A 20488-nucleotide genomic window follows, 5' to 3' on the forward strand; every position below is an offset into this window, starting at 1 on the left:
AAGCTGTCCTGGTGGTGCCAGAAATCCTACCCCGGCTGCACTGATATAAATACAAGTCTTCCTCTTCCCAGTCATGGAGCCTCCCTCCCTCCCGGCTCCCCCTCCGTCTCCTTCTCTCACACCCTGGTTTCCTGTTCCTGGCTCAGAGGTCTTCCTTCCCGATCCCGTATTGACCAATCACTGTGGGTTTATAAAGAGATAATTGTAATTCATCTTCCAGGTTAGGTCTTACAAACCGTGAGTGGATTTGTCAAGTTTAATTGCCAGCTTTTAGAAACCAGTTGGCGCAATGATTGGATGGGGAGGGGCACAGGGGAGGTGGAAAACGCATGTACACACAAACAACAGGCAGCCGTTTTAGTTTAACTAACATTTGATAATTCCACTTTCCATCGACAGGGAGTCTGCTAATATATGGATTTGTTCTGACAGTTATGATGTCCCATTCATGGCGTGTTTGGTATTGCACAGACCCCCTACCCCTACACACACACACACACACACACACACACACACACACACACACACACACACACACACACACACACACACACACACACACACACACACACACACACACACACACACACACACACACACACACACACACACACACACACACACACACACACACACACACACACACACACACACACACGTCCCCAACAGAGTCTGTGCTTGGTCCCAGCAGAGCAATCAGCTAATTTCATCTTGGCCTGATTTCTCTTAAGTCAATATGCTTCTGCAATAACAGCCTCTAATGGGTTTCCTTCAGGACCGTCTCTGTCTCGTTAGAGAGAGCGGGCATAAATGAACATGGGTTTTGCTTTTATGCTAACTCTCTCTGCAATAAATGTTTGCAAATGCTATTGTCATTATCTGTCTATCTGTCTGTCTGTCTGTCTGTCTGTATCGCCGCTGTCTTTCCGTAACACAGCGTCCAACACATTGACAGATTGGTAATCATTATATTTAAATATGTTAAAGACTGTTAACCTTATTGATCATAATCAACATATTAGAAATACAAATATGAAATATAGTATAAATATATGTTATATAAGACTTCAGAGCGGGGTCATTCTCTGTGTGGTAGTAGTTAGGATGGTTTATTACCCTGCCAGTGTTGGCATCCAATTGATCTCTGTGATCTCTGCCCCTCCTCAATGGAAACATTCATCACCTTCAACCTGACCTGAAATAAACCTTCATCGGTACTTAACTGGCCCTGTGTGTGTGTGTGTGTGTGTGTGTGTGTGTGTGTGTGTGTGTGTGTGTGTGTGTGTGTGTGTGTGTGTGTGTGTGTGTGTGTGTGTGTGTGTGTGTGATCTTGGTGGGTGGGCCTAGAGTACATTTTGAGTCTTCCTGCAGAGCCATAGACCACCACATATTGATCACATGATGGGCGACTTCTAGGAACATGAAGTCGTGACACTCACACACGTGACACTCACGTGTACACGCACACACACACACACACACACACACACACACACACACACACACACACACACACACACACACACACACACACACACACACACACACACACACACATCTACACACACACATCCACACATCCACATCCATATATCCCTGCATCTCTCTCTGTTGCTCTCTCTCTCTCTCTCTCTCTCTCTCTCTCTCTCTCTCTCTCTCTCTCTCTCTCTCTCTCTCTCTCTCTCTCTCTCTCTCTCTCTCTCTCTCTCTCTCTCTCTCTCTCTCTCAGATGGATGTAACTCTATCCTTGCTTCCATTACTGTTTGGCAGCCTGTCTGTTAGGTTCCTGCTCCTCCCCATCCTGCTCAAGTGGGCTGTGCATTGACACAGTCTATTTCAATCTATTATATTCTGTTCTACTTTGTTTAAATTGTTCATTGTATTTGATTGTACTCCATCAAAATGGTGATCTATTGTCTATTTCTACTGGAGCTCTATCCTGGTATATTGTTGATCTGATCTATTTCACTCTATTGTTTTATTGTTGAACTATTATTTTCTCTTACATTGGTGATCTATTCCATTCTACCCCCTATAGGTAATCTGGTCCATTCTAGTCAATTTGGTGATCTATTATATTCTATTCAATTGGTTGGAATTATACTGTTGGTGATCTGGGCTACTCTATTATATTGGTGGAATGAGTCTACTCTACTCTGCTCTACTCAACTCTACTCTGCTCTTACGCTACTCTACTGTGCTGTACTGTACTGTTCTGTACTGTAGGCCTACTTAATTCCACTCTATCTGCTCTCCATCGATCCGGCCGGTGTCGCACCTAGCGGCGGGCTGAGTCGTGGAAACATGTTGTCTGGTGGCTGTCTGTTTGTCTGACTCAGACCGCCTGGAATGCCCGCGCAGACGATTCCCATCGACCTTTTTAGGATTCCTGTCCAACTTTTAAATAGCTTCCAGAAGCATCCGAACCTCAGGTCCCAGTCAGCTCCCGGCTGCATGGCGCTGGGCTGACCTTTACAGACAGACATGGATTAAGGGGGACGTTAAGACGTCTGACTAACCGGGAGGTCAGGTTTGATCGATCGTATGCACAACCGATCTGCACTAATGGTCTATTTGTCATTGATTGCATTTGCTGCACTAAGGAAAACTTACGTGTGTATTTGATGATTCATGTGTTATAAGGTAGAGATTTGTCAACATGTATCCAAACATAGAGATATGGGGGTTATTAATATATATATATATATATATAAAATATTTATTTAGATAACACCACTGTAGTACAAAACTGTGCTTGATTAGTGGTGTGGTTGACTGTGTGTGCATGTGCTTTCTGCAGGTAGATAGTCTCTCTCGGATGCATTTCATGGGATGGATCGTGGAGGAGGACTGCTGATGTATTATGGACGGAGGGGAAAGCAACAGACCCTCAAAGTCGGGCGATCAATATGTACTGTTGGCGAGTAGTAGAACTAATAAAGTATTCCGTCTCCATTATAATCAAAAGATGGATACAATATTCAATGGGCGTCTGCATTTCTACAAACAAGTGTGGTTCTCCAAAAACATATAATACATGATAATACAGAAAAGGTCCAGCTCACAATAAACCACTGGGTGGCAGTATCATAATGTACAATTGGCCTAGCTTCTCTATCAATGACATTGTGCGTGTGTGTGTGTGTGTGTGTGTGTGTGTGTGTGTGTGTGTGTGTGTGTGTGTGTGTGTGTGTGTGTGTGTGTGTGTGTGTGTAAGGGAGGCTAGCAAGTTTTTCCAACACACCTTTTTTGGAAGCATTTGAAAATTAAAGTCTCAAGTAAATATTGAACATGCAAACCAATATTTCACAAATCAAATAATTGGAATAGAATCAAACATGTTCAATTTAACTAATAAACAAGCACAACTCTGGCCAAGACTAGTAGAAAATCAATCATATAAGGGTTGTGGCAACAATGTGATAAAAGTATTTTATTTGGATTAGACAATGGAGCATTTGGCAGGTGAAAACCTTTGGCACTTTCTGGGACTCATAAATCGAGTGGCTTTTGCATTAATCTGAGCGTGCCACTGCCATAGTGCATTTTGTGTTGAGATAGCAAGAAATGGTCTACTTAATGTTTTGATCTATAGATAATGCGTATACAGTGCACGTCTTGAATGCTTGAGTAGTATTTAGGAACTAAATTCACTTTAAGGATCAATTATAAAAACATATCTGGTTCAAAATGTAGACTTTGTAACCTATGTCTCCAGATATATTCCGATATAGAAATTAACAAAACACATGATTATATGATATGATTAGTTATGACATGATTGTTGATAATATTATATTACATAATATTGTATAATACTATTATACTATTATGTTATATCATAACATAATATAATATAATGTCATATCATATCATATAATCTTAATTTATATTATTTTCTATTATATTCTATCCAGTCTTTCCCAAAGACTGGGTATAGATTCTATGGTACATATACGATATAATATTTCGATCAATTACATCCAGACGATGAACAGCGCCCTCCTCAGGGCATTCCTATGAACTAAACATTAAGATTGGTTTGTGTTTCCAGAGGGACATGTTATGGTGTGGCACCGTAACTCAGCAGACAGCACACAAGGTCGGTCGCTGCGGATTCCTACTAATAGTTTATATCATACTGCAAGACGTAGCCTATTCTAAATTACCAACAACATTTTCCCATTGAGACTCACAACATTAATGTTTTTGCCAATGCGCAGTGGGACGTACAATCCGCCGTGTAATTCCTGTAAAAAACAGATACTAGTTATTATAATACTAACGTTTTGAATGAGCTTTAAACAAAACACATTTTTAAATATAACTATATTTAATATTTAAACACAAATAACTTTAAAATACATCTGAGATCTCCTTTATCTCTCCTTTTCCACCCTCACCTCTCTTACCCCCATCTGGAATTAAATAATTCAACATGATATAGTTCCTTTAAGGTCTGGGTTGTAAATAACTTTTATCATTCTCTCCACCACCGTGTCATACTGCAGAACACGATGGTTATTTGTGTGCTGGGTCGATACCTCCTCAAAAGCAGCCTCTGCAGCAGATCCTGGTGCAGGTAGAGAGACTCGCAGCACAACGATTACCATGTACCTCCATCATAAATACACGTAGTTTGGTCTTGAACATGTTTTGTGGATGTTCTCGGCTCAACTAAATATCAACGCCTGGGTACCTTAGCGGTAAAAGTGAGCCCATTTAAGGTTTTAGAGCTGGATAATATACATCACTCTATTGGATTACCCCAAGATAGCAAGCAAGAGAGAGTGAAGAGTTCAACCCCTTGCTTTTTTTTTTTTAAATAATTGTTAGATGGACTGCATTTATGCAGCGCTTTTCTTACCATTTGCCACTCCAAGCACTTTACTATTGCCTCACATTCACCCTTTCAGTCACAAATTCAATTCACACAACGACGGAGGAGTCAGCCACGTAAGGACACAGCCAGCTCGTTGGTAGCAGTCAGGGTGAGGTGTCTTGCTCAGGGACACCTCAACACGCTAGGACGAGCCGGGGGGGATCAAACTTTCAAACTTCCGGTTACCAGCCAACCCATTCTACCTCCTGAGCCCCATGCCGCCCCTACTATAATATATACTAGCATGCTTGAAGGGTAGTATTCAAGTATGCTTCAGGGACATCCTACACAACTCTATTATCCTAGTTACCCCCGCACAACACACAACAGAGCAGGGCAGAATGTGTTAAAAGAACCTAGCAATTAATGCGCTTATTGTATGTTGTACGTCCTGGCACTTAAAAAGAGTACTTAGCATCGTGTAGCATCTTATCCTAGCTATGTTTGTTGTATACGGGGAATGGGTTAACCTAACAATTGTCAGTGCTTGGCACATGGTTCTATGAACGTACTGTGCCGACAGAGATATATTGTTTCTCTTCTTCTGACAAATGTTCTTATTGTAAGTCGCATTGGATAAAAGCGTCCCCTAAATGCCCTAAATGTAAATGTACTCTTGCTTGCATCAAACCTGTGGACCCTGTGCCCTCATTGAAACCCACCCTGAGTTCCATCCTCTTCCTCCCCGAGGAAGAGCAGCCTGTACTCGGCCGGCCATGGCTTCCAGCCCGAGGAGATCAGGGAGAAGCTCAGGGCCTACCCCGGGGGGGCGGTGGACCTGCTCACCCAGGGGGAGACGGGGCTGGCAGTGCTGACCGTCAACAACCCCTCCCGCATGAACGCCTTCTCGGGTACGGATGGAGCTCAGGTCTATGTTATTGATATGTTATTGATTATTATATTATAGACTTTATTTCAGGTCTTATTTTATTGACTTTCACTGTTTGGCCGTTTTGTTGTTTGTCAATTGTCTGTTGACTGACTTTGTGAGCTACTCGATACCTGCATTTACACAAGGGGATGAATAAAGTATTTATCTATCTATGTAGATGTTATGTATATCATGTTACTTTCTGATGTCTTATTGTCTTTTGTGTGAGGGATATATTTCTGTTTTAGGACGAACCTTGGTGTTTGTAAAACCGACACACAAACCTCATTCTTACTTATTCCCAAGTTATGGACATGATCTTGTCATTCGCATTGAAGACACACGTGTCAAACCAATCTTGTGTTGGGCAAATATTGTATGAGAAGTTATTGAGGTGACCCACCTTGACATAAGCAAGGCCCTACAAGGTCCCCACCACATAAAGCCTCGCTTTCAAAATGACTGATATCCAAGACTGATATCTATATCCAATACCTGGTTTCACATGATTGGCTGTCCCCCGTGAGCGCAGACGTCTTAAGCCCCACCCTGTCTCTCCCCCCACCAGGCGCTATGATGGTGGAGCTGGAGGAGAGGGTGTCTCAGCTGGAGTCGTGGACGCAGGGCAAAGGCCTCATCGTGCGAGGGGCAGCGGGGACCTTCTGCTCAGGCTCCGACCTCAACGCCGTCAGGGCCATATCCAACCCACAGGTGGGGCTGTAGGGTAACAGACTTCCTGCTCTGTATCGTAGTCATCGCAGGAATGGTAAATGGACTGCATTTATACAGCGCTTTCCTAACCACTCAAAGCGCTTTACAATACTGCCTAACATTCACCCATTCACATACCGACGGCGGTGTCAACCAGCTCGTCGAGAGCAGTGAGGGTGAGGTGTCTTTCTCAGGGATACCTCAACACTCGTCTAGGAGGAAGCGGGGATCGAACGAGCAACCTTCTGGTTACCAGCCAACCCACCCTACCTCCTGAATCACTGGCACCCGCCCTAGTCCAACTCTGTCTGCCTCTGTCTTAGAAGATTGATTGTCGTTTGGCTGGAAATTGTTGTTCTGACAGCCGTTACACACGAGAGACACACTACACTACAACAAAGGACATAACACAAAGAAGTAACATAATGTATTATTCAGAGTGTCATCTTTGTTTTGTTTTTTGTCAGTTGTTCGGTTCGCTGTTATAGGATAGAAAATACCTTGTTATCCACAAAGGTAGATATTGGCCTTTTGATTCAGCATTTGGTTTAAAAAAAAACAATAAATAATTTCAATACAATTCATTCATCACTTAAATGCAGCGTCATTGCAGGCGAGTGTTTTAGGGCGGATCAATGCTTTTGTTTGGAGTTATTACATGTAAATGTAAACCCACTCAGCTCCAGCCTTACCAGCGTGCTTTCCCTCTTACAGGATGGGATGAAGATGTGCATGTTTATGCAGGACGCTCTGACCAGACTACAGAGGTAAGCCTTCTTTAACGGCCCTCGGGGCCCTGTCCATGGCGTCGTTAACGTGTGTGACGGTGTGCTGACTTCCCTCAACGCAGGCTTCCTCTGGTGTCTGTGGCGCTGGTGGAGGGCAGAGCACTGGGAGGAGGCTCAGAGCTCAGTACTGCCTGCGACTTCAGGTGAGGAAGAAACCTGTTTTATCTGTGTGTCTTGACAATCCCGTCCCACACAACCACACGGGTTTGTGGCCTGGTTTCGAACGTTGGTGTTTAAGGTGGCCATTGTCACTTCTGTCATTCTATTTAGTTATTTGAAATAAAAAAAAGAGGCAGATGCACAAGTATAAGACGTTGTACGTCCTCCACACACATTCTCTAGCGCCCTTACTTTGACCCTCCTCTCTTCCCCTTCCGCCCCTCCCCTCCTCAGACTGATGACCCCTGACAGCGTGATCCAGTTCGTCCACAAGCACATGGGCCTGGTGCCGGGCTGGGGCGGGGCCGCCCGGCTGGTCCGCCTGGTGGGGGACCGCCACGCCCTGCGGCTGCTGGGCGGGGCCCTCAAGGTGGACCCCGAGCTGGGGCTGCGGATCGGGCTGGCGGACGGCGTGCTGGAGGAGGGGGCCCCCCAGGACGGGGACGAAGGGGCGGCCCTCCGGCAGGCGGAGGAGTGGCTGAGCCGCTACACCAAGGGGCCCGCCGAGGTGATCCGGGCCGCCAAGAGGGTGGTGTCGTCGGGGAGGGAGCTGCCCCTGACGGAGGCCCTCCGGGCGGAGAAGGAGGTGTTTGGGACTGTGTGGGGCGGGGAGGCGAACCTGAGGGCCTTGGCCGGCAAGACGAAGCACAAGTGAATCTGCGGCGGGGGACCGAAGACCACCACCTCCTCCTGCACCACCTCCTGTACCACCACGCCCACCTCCTCCAATCAGCTCCTCTCAGACCTCGGTTGAGTTCCTGATTAAAAAGCGACAGAAGTTTAGCTGGGGACAATGACGTCCTAACATGGAGAACGACCCAAAGCTCTGTTCTGACCTGAATGGTGATTCCGCACGGATATAATGAGCGACAGGTGATATGTTTTGAAAAAGACGTATGAAACAATGACGTCTCAATGAAAACTCTGTTATTGTGAAATTCCTTTGCCGTTCACAAATGTCAGTGCCTCACTTTATTTTTGTTTGTGTCCCACATCTGTTTAGTTTGAAATCTATGTACGATTTATTTTGACAGCTGAATAAAACCCACAAATCAATGTTTTTGTCTGCAGTCCACCAGCCATTCAAGTCTCAACAAAATGTCCCCTTTTGTGACAGACTACCGGCTCAAGTTGTAGAGATGTGTTGCTTCATCTTTGCTATGCAGTCTAACCACGTCCACATGTAGGACCTGCTTTCTGGGTCAGGACTGCCAGACCACCTGCCAAGAGCTTCAAACGAAGCTTGCTCAACTGCTTTCTCTGGTGATCAACAGACCTCTGGAATGGGATTATATTAATGGTTAGAATTAGCAGTTATTAGCATATAAGTGAAGGTCAGACTGCAGGCATCCTGTGGCACCCTGGTATATAATGACAGGACGGGCCCAAAGCTTTGGCATCTGTCCTGTTTAAGAGTAAAAATGCACCTCAGCCAAAATTCATGAGCCGTCACGTCTAATGGTGTTGTACTTTATTAAAAAGGATGTACCCTTTTTTACCTTCCTCTTAAATGTGAGGTGAGGCATCTGATCCCCCCTGAATATTGGACCCAAGGGCTAGAAGACATTTAACTTTTAAAGGGGAAATATTATGCCACCAGCTGTCGGTGTGATTAGCCTTACAAGCCATTTTGAAAATCTGCCCCATATGACATCACTAGTGGGCGTGTCCACCTAGATCTGTGCTGGATAGATCAGTCTACCAGCCTACCCCGTGGACTGAATTAAACGTTGCTCATCTAGCCAGCACAGATCTAGGTGGACACGCCCACTAGATCTGTCATACCATGTCATATGGCGCAGATTTTTGAAACGGCTTGTAAGGCTAATCACACTCACACCTGGTGGTATAATGTCCCCTTTAAGATTGTTAGGTCATAAATCGAATAGATTTTTGGCAGTTATTTTCTCCATCATAATACCTTTTTTAATCAGGGCCCCAGTTGTCTATTTCTCATGTTCTCTGTTAAGGTGTGTGTGTGTATGTGTGTGTGTATGTTCAAATGTAATAGTTCTTTCATTGATTTTTACTCTAAAGCTACTATCAGTAACATCACCCAAAGAACCAAAACACGACGCGCTGGCTTTTGATTTTAACCTCTTTTATTCAAAAAAGGCATCTTTCATTCTCACACACCAGCTCATTACAATTAATGGAAGAAACCTTGACTGAATATCAAAAACGAAAAAATAAGACCCTTTGCCTTTTGGTGATCTAAGACGCTACGCTCCGCGCCTCTCGCGGCAGCCTCCATCGTTCATGTAATAAATACACTCCGTCGAGCGCGGGGAAACCTTGACTCGGGTCTTCTGGTCCGTTCTGTACGTTTGCCTTCTCTTTGCCACTGCTGTTAAGGCCAATGCACATCTCTCTCTCTCTCCCCCCCTCTCTTGCACCTTACGTTACACAAAGCCTGCTCACACAGGTTGGATATGTTGTCATTTTTTGTATATATCTTACTTTTTTGCGTGTGAAACATGAACGATATTTTTTACCATAAAAAGCTGAGTTTATTGTAGGTAGCAATCGAATGGCGCGGAGAAGCATCGTATTAGTAATCCTATTCAGAAATATCAGTTTACAGTGCGTTTGGTTGTGACTTAAAACAAAACTAACCCTAAAAGGAATGGGCCGAGAAAGTAAAAACGGACAGCATGACAGCATCTGGCTAACATTGATTTTTAAGTGTAACGATCCTCTGCAAAAAAAGTAATCAAATCACCCATTCAAATACACTGATACACACACGCACGCACACGCGCACATTCAGGCTCCTGAGAAATAGCAGTATCTTCCACACCTTGAGAAGAATGCACTAAATCCTCCAGGGCATAACTGGCAGGGCGAAAGATCACCGTAGAAAGAGAGGAAGCACTCTCGTGTTTCACAAATCCATCAATCCAGAGCTGACAGACAGAACACAAGGGATTTCCCACCGAATGGCTCTGATGGTGCTATGTGCAGTGCTTGGGGCCGCCAGCAGGGGGCAGCCAGGAGCACAGGATGCCTTTAAGAAGTGGGGGTGGGTGGGGTTGGTTTGAGGGTTGCTAGAGGTGGTGTTCAGTGCTTTTGGCTAACATTCATCTGCCCCATTGGAAAGCAAAAAAGGGGATTCGAATTTAAAAGAAGGCATGCGCAATCGAAAGACTACTGTGGGTGGGTTTCGCAAACGGGGAAGCAAAGTGGAAATCAGGGGGCAATTACAGGAGAGGAAATAGTCAAAGGAAAGATATAATCATCGTAGCCATTTGAAATCAACTGAAATGGCGAAAGAATGTGCACACATTAAACACGTATTCCCTGTTCCAATTCGCTTCGACACCGGGTCAGACTTTTTGCGAACGTCACAGAAAGCCTTTGGTGTCAAGCGCGTCAAATTCACTTCAGTTTGGTGGGTTTGTGACGTGGTGATTGGGCAGGCTACTCATGGGGACTTTGTACACATTTTGGTGGCCTGGTGTGACGCACGCGGCATGCTTGACCGTTCTAATCGAGATCTAATCTAGGCTAATCAATAAATTAATCAGGGATGGACGCAAACAATAAAATATCGCCATCTGCCAAGGCTTCGGTTGGGTTGGACTACAAAAGACGAACTAAAACAAGAAGAACACTGCCAGGTTTTTAAGAGAATTTCTCCTTTGATAATCACAAACGGGACATATTTAAACTCGTGAAATACAATCAAGACGATTAACCGACTGCATTTAGTTTTGGGACCGTTTTTTCCAAAAAGCATTTCCAACCTCCTCCTTTTTCTTCTCTTAATGACAAGAATCTGCTTTTCTTTGGAGAAACCCTAAACGCCCCACCCCCCCCCCCCCCGTTCCTGAGGCCATAACCAAGTGTGGAGATGTTTGGTCGAGGAGTAGGGACGCAGCAGAAGAGCCCAGATATCTCGTGGCTACTGCGGCTTACCTCCCCATTCCGGTTCCTCCCTAACCAACACTGCAGGCCTCGAGGCAGACTGAGCAGTGCAATAAACCCTGCTTCGAGCATCATTAATCTCTCTCTCTCTCTCCCTCTCTCCCCCTAGTCGTCCGCACGATCAAGTACAAAAAAAACAAAACAAATGCCAGTCACGAAAGGTCATCGTCGGTCGGGTTTAAAAGGTCAAAGTTTGTGATGTTGAAACAAACGACGCGGGGATTGAGGTTCTCAGACTGGTCTGATCTCATCTCCAACGCTTCACACCTTCCAATTCTACCCCTCCCGAAAGAAAAAAAGACATTTGGGCTAATCAGGGTGTTGTTTTGGGTTTGGGCTTGGGGGGGGGTGAATGCGATTTCCCGTTTCCATGACGATAGTAAAAATTATTTGACATTCGTCCCGTCCCTGGATAAAAACTCGTTGAGGGTCTGGGTGGGATGGGGGATCTTTCGCCGTGTCCTTAATGACCCTTACGGGCTCTTTCATTACCGCTCACTTGTTGTTAAACGTTTCACATTTTTTTAGATTTTTTATTTGATTTTCTTGTCCGATTTCTTTCTGCCTCCATTCTCAAACATCCCTCTCTCTCTCTCTCTCCCTCCCTCCCTTCCTCCCTCTCTCTCTCCTCCTCTCGTCTCCCGCTGTGGCTCAGTTGGTGTGGGGTGGCTGGGTTCGTTCTATAAAGACTTCTTGGTCATCTTCTTGCCCTTCTTGAGGAGAAGCTTGTTCTTGATGAAGCCGCGCTTTCTCTTGGCCGTCTGGGGGAGGCGTCAGAAGGAGTAACAGAGTGAATAACGGACATGAACGTCACAACATCAACTGCTTTATCAAGGCTACATCCTCAATGTCATCCTTAATAAAAATATAACACAAATTCAAATTAAACATACTTAAAATTAAAGCGGTCTGCGTCTGTCCTACCGAAACATGACCCCTTTATCATTTAAATCATCTCTGATGACATAATCCCGCCGATGACCAGTGCCAGGTAACCGTGGTTACCTACGACGTACCTTTTTGGAGGTGTACTTCTGCCGGGAGGTGTCGGTGGAGCGGAGCTGGTGCTCGGCGGGGTCGCGGTTCTCCTGCTTCTTCACCTTGTAGATCCTGACCAGCCAGTGCTCCGAGGTGAACGCCTCCTCCAGGTGCTTCAGCTTGATGTCCTTGTTGCCGATCTCCGCGTTGCGGGTGCGGTCGAAGCCCGGCGGCGTGCGGAAGTCCAGCTGAGGGAGAGAGAGGGAGAGGGAGAGTCAGAGAGAGAGAAACAGACAGAGAAAAAAGTTAAACTTTCAGGAAGAAAGCTGCCGACGTCATGCGTCTTTTTAGCAACCGACGAATCACAAGCGGAACATTGACACTTCTTCACCAAGGAAACTCAAAACTGTCAAAACAAGAAACAATGGCGGACAAATCACTCGGGAAAGTGCCGGTGCAGCGATTCGTTTTAATTACAGAACATGTCGAGATCTACGACATGTCTAATGGGCTCTAGCCTGGCTTCGTAGTAGGCTAGGCGAGTAACGTGGGGTCTAGAATGGGTTCGTTGCTAGGCAATAGAAAAAACGCTCTCGGCGCTTTTAAGACAAAAAACGCTGCCAGCTTTTTTATTTGTTGAAAAACGGTCGGCTCAACTTTTCCCTGTTACAAAAAACGCTAGATGTGAACATGGCCTAAGATGATTTGCATACGCCACAAAAGACTTGTCTATACGGTTGTAAACACGTTGAGTTTCCCATTGAGCATTCAACGACTTCAGACTTCGCAACTCTGCCTATTTTCAACCTGTCAATTGTGGAGGGCGCCTTTTGTGGACGTGACGGCAACAATCCCCTGTGTTCTCTGGGGAAGCACTGAAACATGAACACAAGTACCTGCATCTCCCCGAAGCGGTAGTACGACATCTTGTACATGAGGCAGTTGAGCAGAGTGGGGGAGCCTGCCTTGTCCACCCGGAACTCTCCCTGGGGGGTGAAGTAGTCGCTCTCCTGGAGGGGGGAGGGAGAGGGGAAGGGGTAAGGAGGGAGAGAGAGGGAGGGAGGGAGAGGGAGAAAGGGAGGGAGAGAGAGGGAGAAAGGGAGGGACGGAGGGAGAGGGGGATGGCATGGAGGGAGAGAGGGGAGGGAGGGAGAGGGGGATGGGATGGAGGGAGAGAGGGGAGGGAGGGAAGGAGGGAGAGGGGGTGGGGAGGGAGAGGGAGAGAGACGGAGGGAGAGGGGGAGGGAGGGAGAGGAGGGAGACAAGTCCGGGGTTAACTCGTCAGTTGTGTTGCATTCACCTTTTACTTCGGTTCTTGCTGTGAATCATGGCGTCGTCGTCTTAGATTGAAACAAGATATTGGATTGGCTCACGCTATACGCTGCATAGAGACAAACATTCCCATCGTGAAAATCAAACAATTCGATGGATTAATTCATCGTTAGATTCATCGCACACTCGGTTGCGTAGTCTAATTTAACTTACAAACTGTTTGAAATCGGATCAAGGAATGACCTGTATCCTTTCCTTCGGAAATGTCAAAAGTACTTGTACGATCTTTGTGCTCGTACGATCTTTGTGCTCGTTCGATCTATGTACTTGTACGATCTTTGTGCTCGTACGATCTTTGTGCTCGTACGATCTCAGTGCTCGTACGATCTTTCTATTGCAGAGCGTTTTGTCCAGGGGGGGGGGGTTACGATGAGTGTTACGGGAAGGACGTCGTTGGCCCTGCCGGCGTGTCTCCCTCACCCTGATGTCCTTGGGGTGCTCGCCCTCGGCGATCCGCACCATCCACAGGAACTTGTTGATGTCGTCGCCCGAGTAGCCGATCACGCCCCCGAAGATGATGAGCACATAGTCCACGTCCAGCGACCGCATGATCTCATAGGCTGCGCTCTCGTTGGAAGACATCGCCTTGCCCACCTGGGGGGGGGGGGGGGGGGGTCGCAAACAGGAAGAGAAAATCAGAAACACGACACTGATTGGACTAGAGAACTGTCCATGGGTGCCAGCGTGATTGTATCAAAACGTGGCAAGTCAAATACATTTGAAGGTGATAGGTTTCTCGTTCGGCTCAAGTCAACATTTAAAATCATGACGTTCACTTCATGAATAAATCAGTGATTATAACTCTGATTCAACGTCAGTGATGTCTAACCCCCCTCCGCACGACTGGGCAGTGGCACGCAGGCGTCTCGTAGCTTAGCATCGAGCCGCGAGGAGACCCACACTATAATCACCCAGCGCTGCTGCACTGAGCCTCTCTGACGCATCGAAAGATGCATTCTCCCTACGGTTGGACGATACATCACCCTATCATTCACACACAAGGAAATAACTGTACTTACAGCCAGTACTTACACTATACAGCCAGCCCCCGTCCCCATATCACTACAACCCTGTGTCCCCCCGGAGACTGTGCACCCCTTGGTTGCTTGGATTACCAACCCTTTACTATCATGGACGAGGTGTGGATAGGCGAGGTGGAGTAGTACAGAGAGTTGTGCGAATCGAGACATCGTTTATACAATGAGTTTAAAGGAAGTCGGCCAAAGAAAACATTGGCCTGTTCGATGACTATGAATACAATAAACCGTATCCACAATCCAGCAGTTCAAGCTCAGCGTGGCTTCCTGTTTAGCGAGAGCTATAGCACGGCTGTAGTAGCACAGGGTGTCCACTGGGTGGACACCAAACCAGGAACAGAAGCCAAGGGAATTCACAGTTAACAAAGAAAATGAAGATATAATTAAGTCTAAACCGCCGGGAACTTAAGAAAAATAAGAGGGGGGCCTTGGGCAATGATTGCGATGAATGTGAGCACAAATATGCTTGTCTTAGTGATTCCGTGTGTATTTTAACGACTGCACACTTTGCTAATATTTCGGAGGCCTCATTCATGAATTCTGCCGTCCTTGGCGCCAACTTCTTAAGCCCCTTAGAAGATTAAATTAAGCCCTCGTTGGTTTGAAGTCGTATTAAGTCGTTTCCACGGTAAAAGAAAGGGAACCCCTGAAACAAAGACTTCCTCGTCCAATACCAACATACACTCCACTCAGACTCCCAATCTGCCTGCAGGCATCCTCGAGCGTCCAAGGTGTCTCAACTTCCCATGCTTAATTAATGAGTCAATAACGAGCTGCTCGTTAATGACATGCGTGTTAAATAAATAACCGCCAAAACCTGCCACCTGCTTGGGATAAAGGCCTCGGTTAGAGGACTTAATCCTGATAGCTAAGAGCCATCAGACTACACAGAACCTCGGACAAGGGTAGTGGCCTATCACGACTCTTTCTCTCCCTCCCTCTCTCTCCCCCCTCCAACCCACCCCCACACACACACTAGTTACGCAATGTTCATATCTACCTCTGGCTCCTTTTTTATATGCAATTTCAATGCTGTGCAATATTGCTCACTTTATTGACTTATTTGGTGACTTTTACCGTTTGTCCATTATGTTGTTTGTCTATTGTATGGTTTTGTTGACTGACTTGGTGAGTCGCTGGATACCTGAATTTCCCCAAGGGAATGCATAAAGTATCTATCTATCTATTTATCTATCGAAAGTCCTCAATTTAATATCATCGTCCTCTTCATAACTTCATAACGTCCTTGTCTGTGCTCTACTGCAGCCTGGACATACCCATGGCTGTCCGATCCCTGACCGCAGCCCCCGGCTGGGGGGTAGTGCCATGGGGCTACAGCCTCAGCAGCACCGTGAAGGCCTCCGCAGACACGCTCCACAACCACGTTCAGGCCAAGCCTTGTTTTGACGCCCGAGGCTCTGCACTGACCGAACAGGTGCTAAGAAACTAAACCAACCGACACGGAGAACCAATAGAGACATAACAGACTGACGATTCTACGGGATTCTTGGATTTTCCCCTTCACTATCCCTTCTTCCCCCTGTGGAATGGCTCAGACCGAATGAATCAAACACAGATTGGTTTAGATTAAAGGGATTTGAATACAAATCGAAACCAAAAGAGATCTCTAAACCAGCCCTGGTTACTGCTGCAGGCGGAGCGAAGGAAGGGGTTGTGCGTGAATCGAGGCCCTGAAACCCCCCCAAACACACGTTCTGAGATTCAGGGTGAGGCGTCACCAGCTGGAGTGCCTCAAGGTATTATGAAAAATGGATTCTACCAATTCTACTGTTGAGGCCGTTGTGAATAAACCAGATACAACGGCTATAAACAACAACAGAGGGAGCAAGAGATGGCAAAAGAGAGAGCAACAGCGAGCAACGTACCACACACTCCAGCAATCACTGGTGGAGGTGAAAGCAGCCCATCAACGGCACGAGGAAAGAACCTTCAGACTGAACGATGAGGTGAAACCGAATGGAATTTCAGTCGGATTATCAGGATGGGCAGACCCCAGGGCCTCTAGCCTCTGGCCCGCAGACGGAAGCAGAATGTGAACACGCATTTCCAGACACACTTGTCCAAAGTGACTTACAACCATTCATACACACATCCACACGCCGACGGTGATGCAAGGCCAACCATGCAAGGCCACAGCCAGCTCGTCTGGAGCAGTTAGGGACAGTCAGGGACACACCGACACTCAGCGAGGAGGAGCCGGGGATCGAACTAGCAACCTTGCAGTTACAAGTCAGCCCGCTCTACCTCCTGAGCTGCTGCCGCCACCCTGTGGCAGGGGCGGTCTCAAGGGGCCGGGGGGGGGGTCTCAAGGGGCCGGGGGGGGGGGTCTCAAGGGGCCGAGGGGGGTCTCAAGGGGCCTCACCAGCGCTATGTGACTGTTGTTCCACGTGTTGTTGTCCACCAGTGTCGTCCGATTGGCCATTCCCGCTATCTGGTATCCGTAGTCCCACCAGGACATGACTCGCACGTGCTCGTCCGTGTTCTGCCTCAGCCAATAGTACGCCTCCCTGAAGTCGTCCAGGATGTTCCGTGAGCTTGGGAGGGAGGGGGGGGGGGGTGTTCCAGAGAAGAGAAGGAAATTAATTGAGTGCAAACTGTGAAATGTTCATTGGCGAGTTCAAAGCAGATTGCAGGTTGAACACATCAAATGGGACTGGGGGGGATACCACATCGATCTCCTTCAGAAATGTGAATCAATTTGGATAATGTGTGCTATCCCAGAGAGGGTGGTGCCCCTGAAGTTCAACAATAATAAAGATCTGTTTCCCTTCAGTGTGTGTGTGCGTGCGTCAGATTATGGAGATGTGTGCGTGTCATTATGGAGATGTGCATGCAGGACAGGTTTCGTGTGCGTGAGTGTATGGAGATGTGTGTTTATGTGAGGGCTCTGTTCATGAAGGTGTGTGTGTGTGTGTGTGTGGCTGCGATGGTGAAGATGCGTTTGTGGGCTGCGATCATAAAAGTGTGTGTGTTGGTGTGAACAGGAGCAAGCACGTGTGTGGGCGAGAATGCAGATGTGCATGTGGCTTTGTGTGTGTGCGTGCGTGCATGTGCGTAAGTGTACGTGTATGGGCGAGCAAATACGAACATTTGCGTGTATGGGCCAGTATGCAGAGGGCGCTTGTGTGTACGCACGTGGCGAGTGCGTACGCGAGTGTGTCCTTACCCGTCGTGGTTGTACGAGGCCAGCACCACGCTGGGGCTGGAGTAGGCGTTGCTGGTCACCCAGGTGCAGTGCACCGCAAACATCATCAGCAGCATCAGCATCAGCATGGTGACGATGGACTTGATGTTGGGGCCCAGGCCCTCCTCCGCCTTCTCCTGCTCCGACACGTGCTTCCGCACTTTGCCCGCCTGCAAGAGGAGGAACGGGAAGCGGGGCTTGAGAAATAATGAGACTTGAGGGGCTGGAGACTCACATACTCAGACTTGAGGGGCTTGAGACTTGCATATATTCCGCACTGAGGCGGCACCAAAATGCCGCCTAATGAGACCGAATGGGTCGCATTAGTGGTCTTTTATCGTGTTAGCGCGATTCATCCCGTTTACACGATTTATCTTGTTAGCATCTACGATGACTTGAGTCCTTGGGGGAGGGGAATGAGTTAACGAGACCATGTAAACCCACACCTGGTGTAAACACACACTTTGGGTTTACACCAGGCTTTAGGCTCCATTCGTCTCCAAGAGGACGGACGAGGAGCAGATGTAAAGTGGACGGTTGCTAGGGGACAATAGACGCCTGTGGTTTTGGATACACCGCTGTGTATCTGAAGTGGGAGGTTTGACTTTCTTAAGGTGCGTTCACACCAAACACGAAGGGGCGACATGACTCCATACAAAGTCAACGTAGAGACGCAAAACGGGCACATTTTTCTCTTTTTTCCCATGCCAGAGTGGAAAGATATGCCGTCCAACCGGCCTCTTACTTACAAATCACCTTGATTTAAGCTTATGGCACACACAGTGTAGTCCATCACAACTTCACCGATCAATGAATGGAATGGCTCAGACCGAATGAATCAAACACAGATTAGTTTAGACGAATTACACGCTCTGAGATTCAGGGTGAAGTGTCATTAACTGGACTGCCTCAAGGTATTTTGAAAAATGGATTCTACCCACACACGGTCACAAAGCCATCTGCTAAACACAATAAACATGGAGGAACATCGATTGACCGCTTAGTCTATAGTAATAGAATTGAGCCCAATGAAGCCCAGGGAGATTGGCACGCAGGGTGTATTCCAAAATCAGGACTGACTGATAGCACAAAGAGTCAGTGGGGCCACTGGTGCCGACTCCTCATTGGCCTTTGCTTTGACCAATCACCTCGTTGCTACGCAAAAAATATCAAACAAGTTTGAAACTATTCGGGACGTGGCAGAGTGCATCGGTAAGACTGTGATGCAATCGTCAGGGCTGGTTCACCCTGTCACACTGTATGACAGCGTCGGAGCCCGCAGCCTTTTGATCTTGTTCTTAAGATAGCAAAAAAACGTCTGTGATGCAAATCCGTAAATCCAAAAACAAAATAAAAAAGCAAGAAAGTAAAAATTAAAGCTTTAGAAACCGAACCCAAGTTAACCCCCAAAATGCACAGACTGGCACTGACAAACGCACACAGACGTCTTCCTTCAGGATCACAGCCCACACACCTTTATGATCGCAGCCCCCGCCCCCCCACTCACACCAGGCGCCCCCCCCCCCCTGACCTTGTCGTAGAGGTTCCCAGAGTTCCTGCGGTCGTCCTCGTCGCTGCTGTCCTCCACGGGGGGGCTCTCGCGCTTCATGTCGTCGCCCAGGTAGTGCTCGAAGACACTGGAGAAGGCCACCGCCGAGAGCATGCACACCACGGGGGTCAGGGTCAGCATGAGACGCACCATCACGCCCGCAAAGTACACCGCGCTGATGGCGTACAGGGCCACTGAGAGGAGGAGAGAAGAGAGGGAGAGGGAAGGAGAAAGAGAGAGAGAGACAGAGACAGAGACAGAGACAGAGAGAGAGAGAAAGTAAGTAGACCTTATATAGGAAGATTCACTTTCCTGACAGAAAATTGCTTTACAAATGAACTTATTATCATGATTAGTGTTGTTATTATAATTATACAAAAGAGAGAATTATCTTTGAGGCCAGGGTGCGGTTAAATCCGTAAGTGTAACATCTGATTGCTGATTGTTTCAACATCATTCCGTCAGGCAAAAACTCAGTTGCTTAGTGATCAAGCATTAGGAAACAACAAATGAAAAAAAGTTGTTCCATTGTCGGTTGTTATATTTCAGTAAATTGCTGATCATTAAGAATAAATTGCATCAAGCATGATCATAAATATGATCTGAGATCAATAAGGACAATCCCAGTCTGCGGGTACAAATCATCGTAACTACCTTCACTTAGACAACCATTACTAACATCAGTTGTTAAAATATCTTTTTTGTGCCGATTCCGACAGAAAGCTTGCCATGAATGTAACCATAGCACTATAGCACTTTGATATTTGTGATCAAAGTTCCCTCCTTGTCATTTTGGAAAGTACTTGCAGGGCGATTCACTTTTCCTCTGTCCATAAACTCGTACCGACAGACTCGTATTGATTCCAAAAGACTTGAGTGCTAGACCGCCATTTTTCCGACTGAATGCTCTTCGGCAGAATTGACACAAGAAAGCTTTTTGTCTAATTACATGGGTAACAGATGTTTTAGTGATGCCAGAAGAAACAGTTATGATGGTTTGACCACAGACCAATTCAATTGTATCTGTTTAGCCCCTAATGACAGATGAC

General features: G+C 46.8%; 2 protein-coding genes across 2 annotated transcripts in view; one reads left to right on the forward strand and one right to left on the reverse strand.

Moving 5' to 3' along the window:
* Positions 1-4061: 4061 nt before the first annotated feature.
* echdc1 (enoyl CoA hydratase domain containing 1) lies at positions 4062-9004 on the forward strand. Its single transcript, XM_056601375.1, has 7 exons — positions 4062-4102; positions 4512-4582; positions 5573-5733; positions 6322-6464; positions 7179-7231; positions 7315-7395; positions 7646-9004. Exons 2-7 carry the CDS (start codon positions 4518-4520, stop codon positions 8064-8066), a joined length of 924 nt encoding a protein of 307 aa, XP_056457350.1. The 5' UTR covers positions 4062-4102; positions 4512-4517; the 3' UTR covers positions 8067-9004.
* Positions 9005-9469: 465 nt separating this feature from the next.
* Positions 9470-20488, reverse strand: part of LOC130391318 (dolichyl-diphosphooligosaccharide--protein glycosyltransferase subunit STT3B-like) — a 49341-nt gene continuing 38322 nt past the window's right edge. The window contains exons 10-16 of the mRNA XM_056601374.1: positions 19422-19633; positions 17873-18060; positions 17069-17240; positions 14069-14242; positions 13213-13326; positions 12355-12564; positions 9470-12099 (exon numbers count right to left, since the gene is read on the reverse strand). Of these exons, the coding sequence (XP_056457349.1) occupies positions 12019-12099; positions 12355-12564; positions 13213-13326; positions 14069-14242; positions 17069-17240; positions 17873-18060; positions 19422-19633 (1151 nt within the window). The 3' untranslated portion in view covers positions 9470-12018. The remainder of the gene's footprint in view (positions 12100-12354; positions 12565-13212; positions 13327-14068; positions 14243-17068; positions 17241-17872; positions 18061-19421; positions 19634-20488) is intronic.

The sequence above is a fragment of the Gadus chalcogrammus genome, chromosome 11 (assembly GCF_026213295.1).
Source record: "Gadus chalcogrammus isolate NIFS_2021 chromosome 11, NIFS_Gcha_1.0, whole genome shotgun sequence".
NCBI classification, from domain to species: domain Eukaryota; kingdom Metazoa; phylum Chordata; class Actinopteri; order Gadiformes; family Gadidae; genus Gadus; species Gadus chalcogrammus.

What these genes read in the sequence shown, in the direction of transcription:
- echdc1 (XM_056601375.1), top strand. Translation starts at nt 4,518, where the DNA reads ATGGTTATTTGTGTGCTGGGTCGATACCTCCTCAAAAGCAGCCTCTGC. An exon ending in GGGCCATATCCAACCCACAG is followed by an intron (nt 6,465 to 7,178) that starts GTGGGGCTGTAG and finishes TCCCTCTTACAG; the next exon opens with GATGGGATGAAGATGTGCAT. An exon ending in GCTCTGACCAGACTACAGAG is followed by an intron (nt 7,232 to 7,314) that starts GTAAGCCTTCTT and finishes CCCTCAACGCAG; the next exon opens with GCTTCCTCTGGTGTCTGTGG.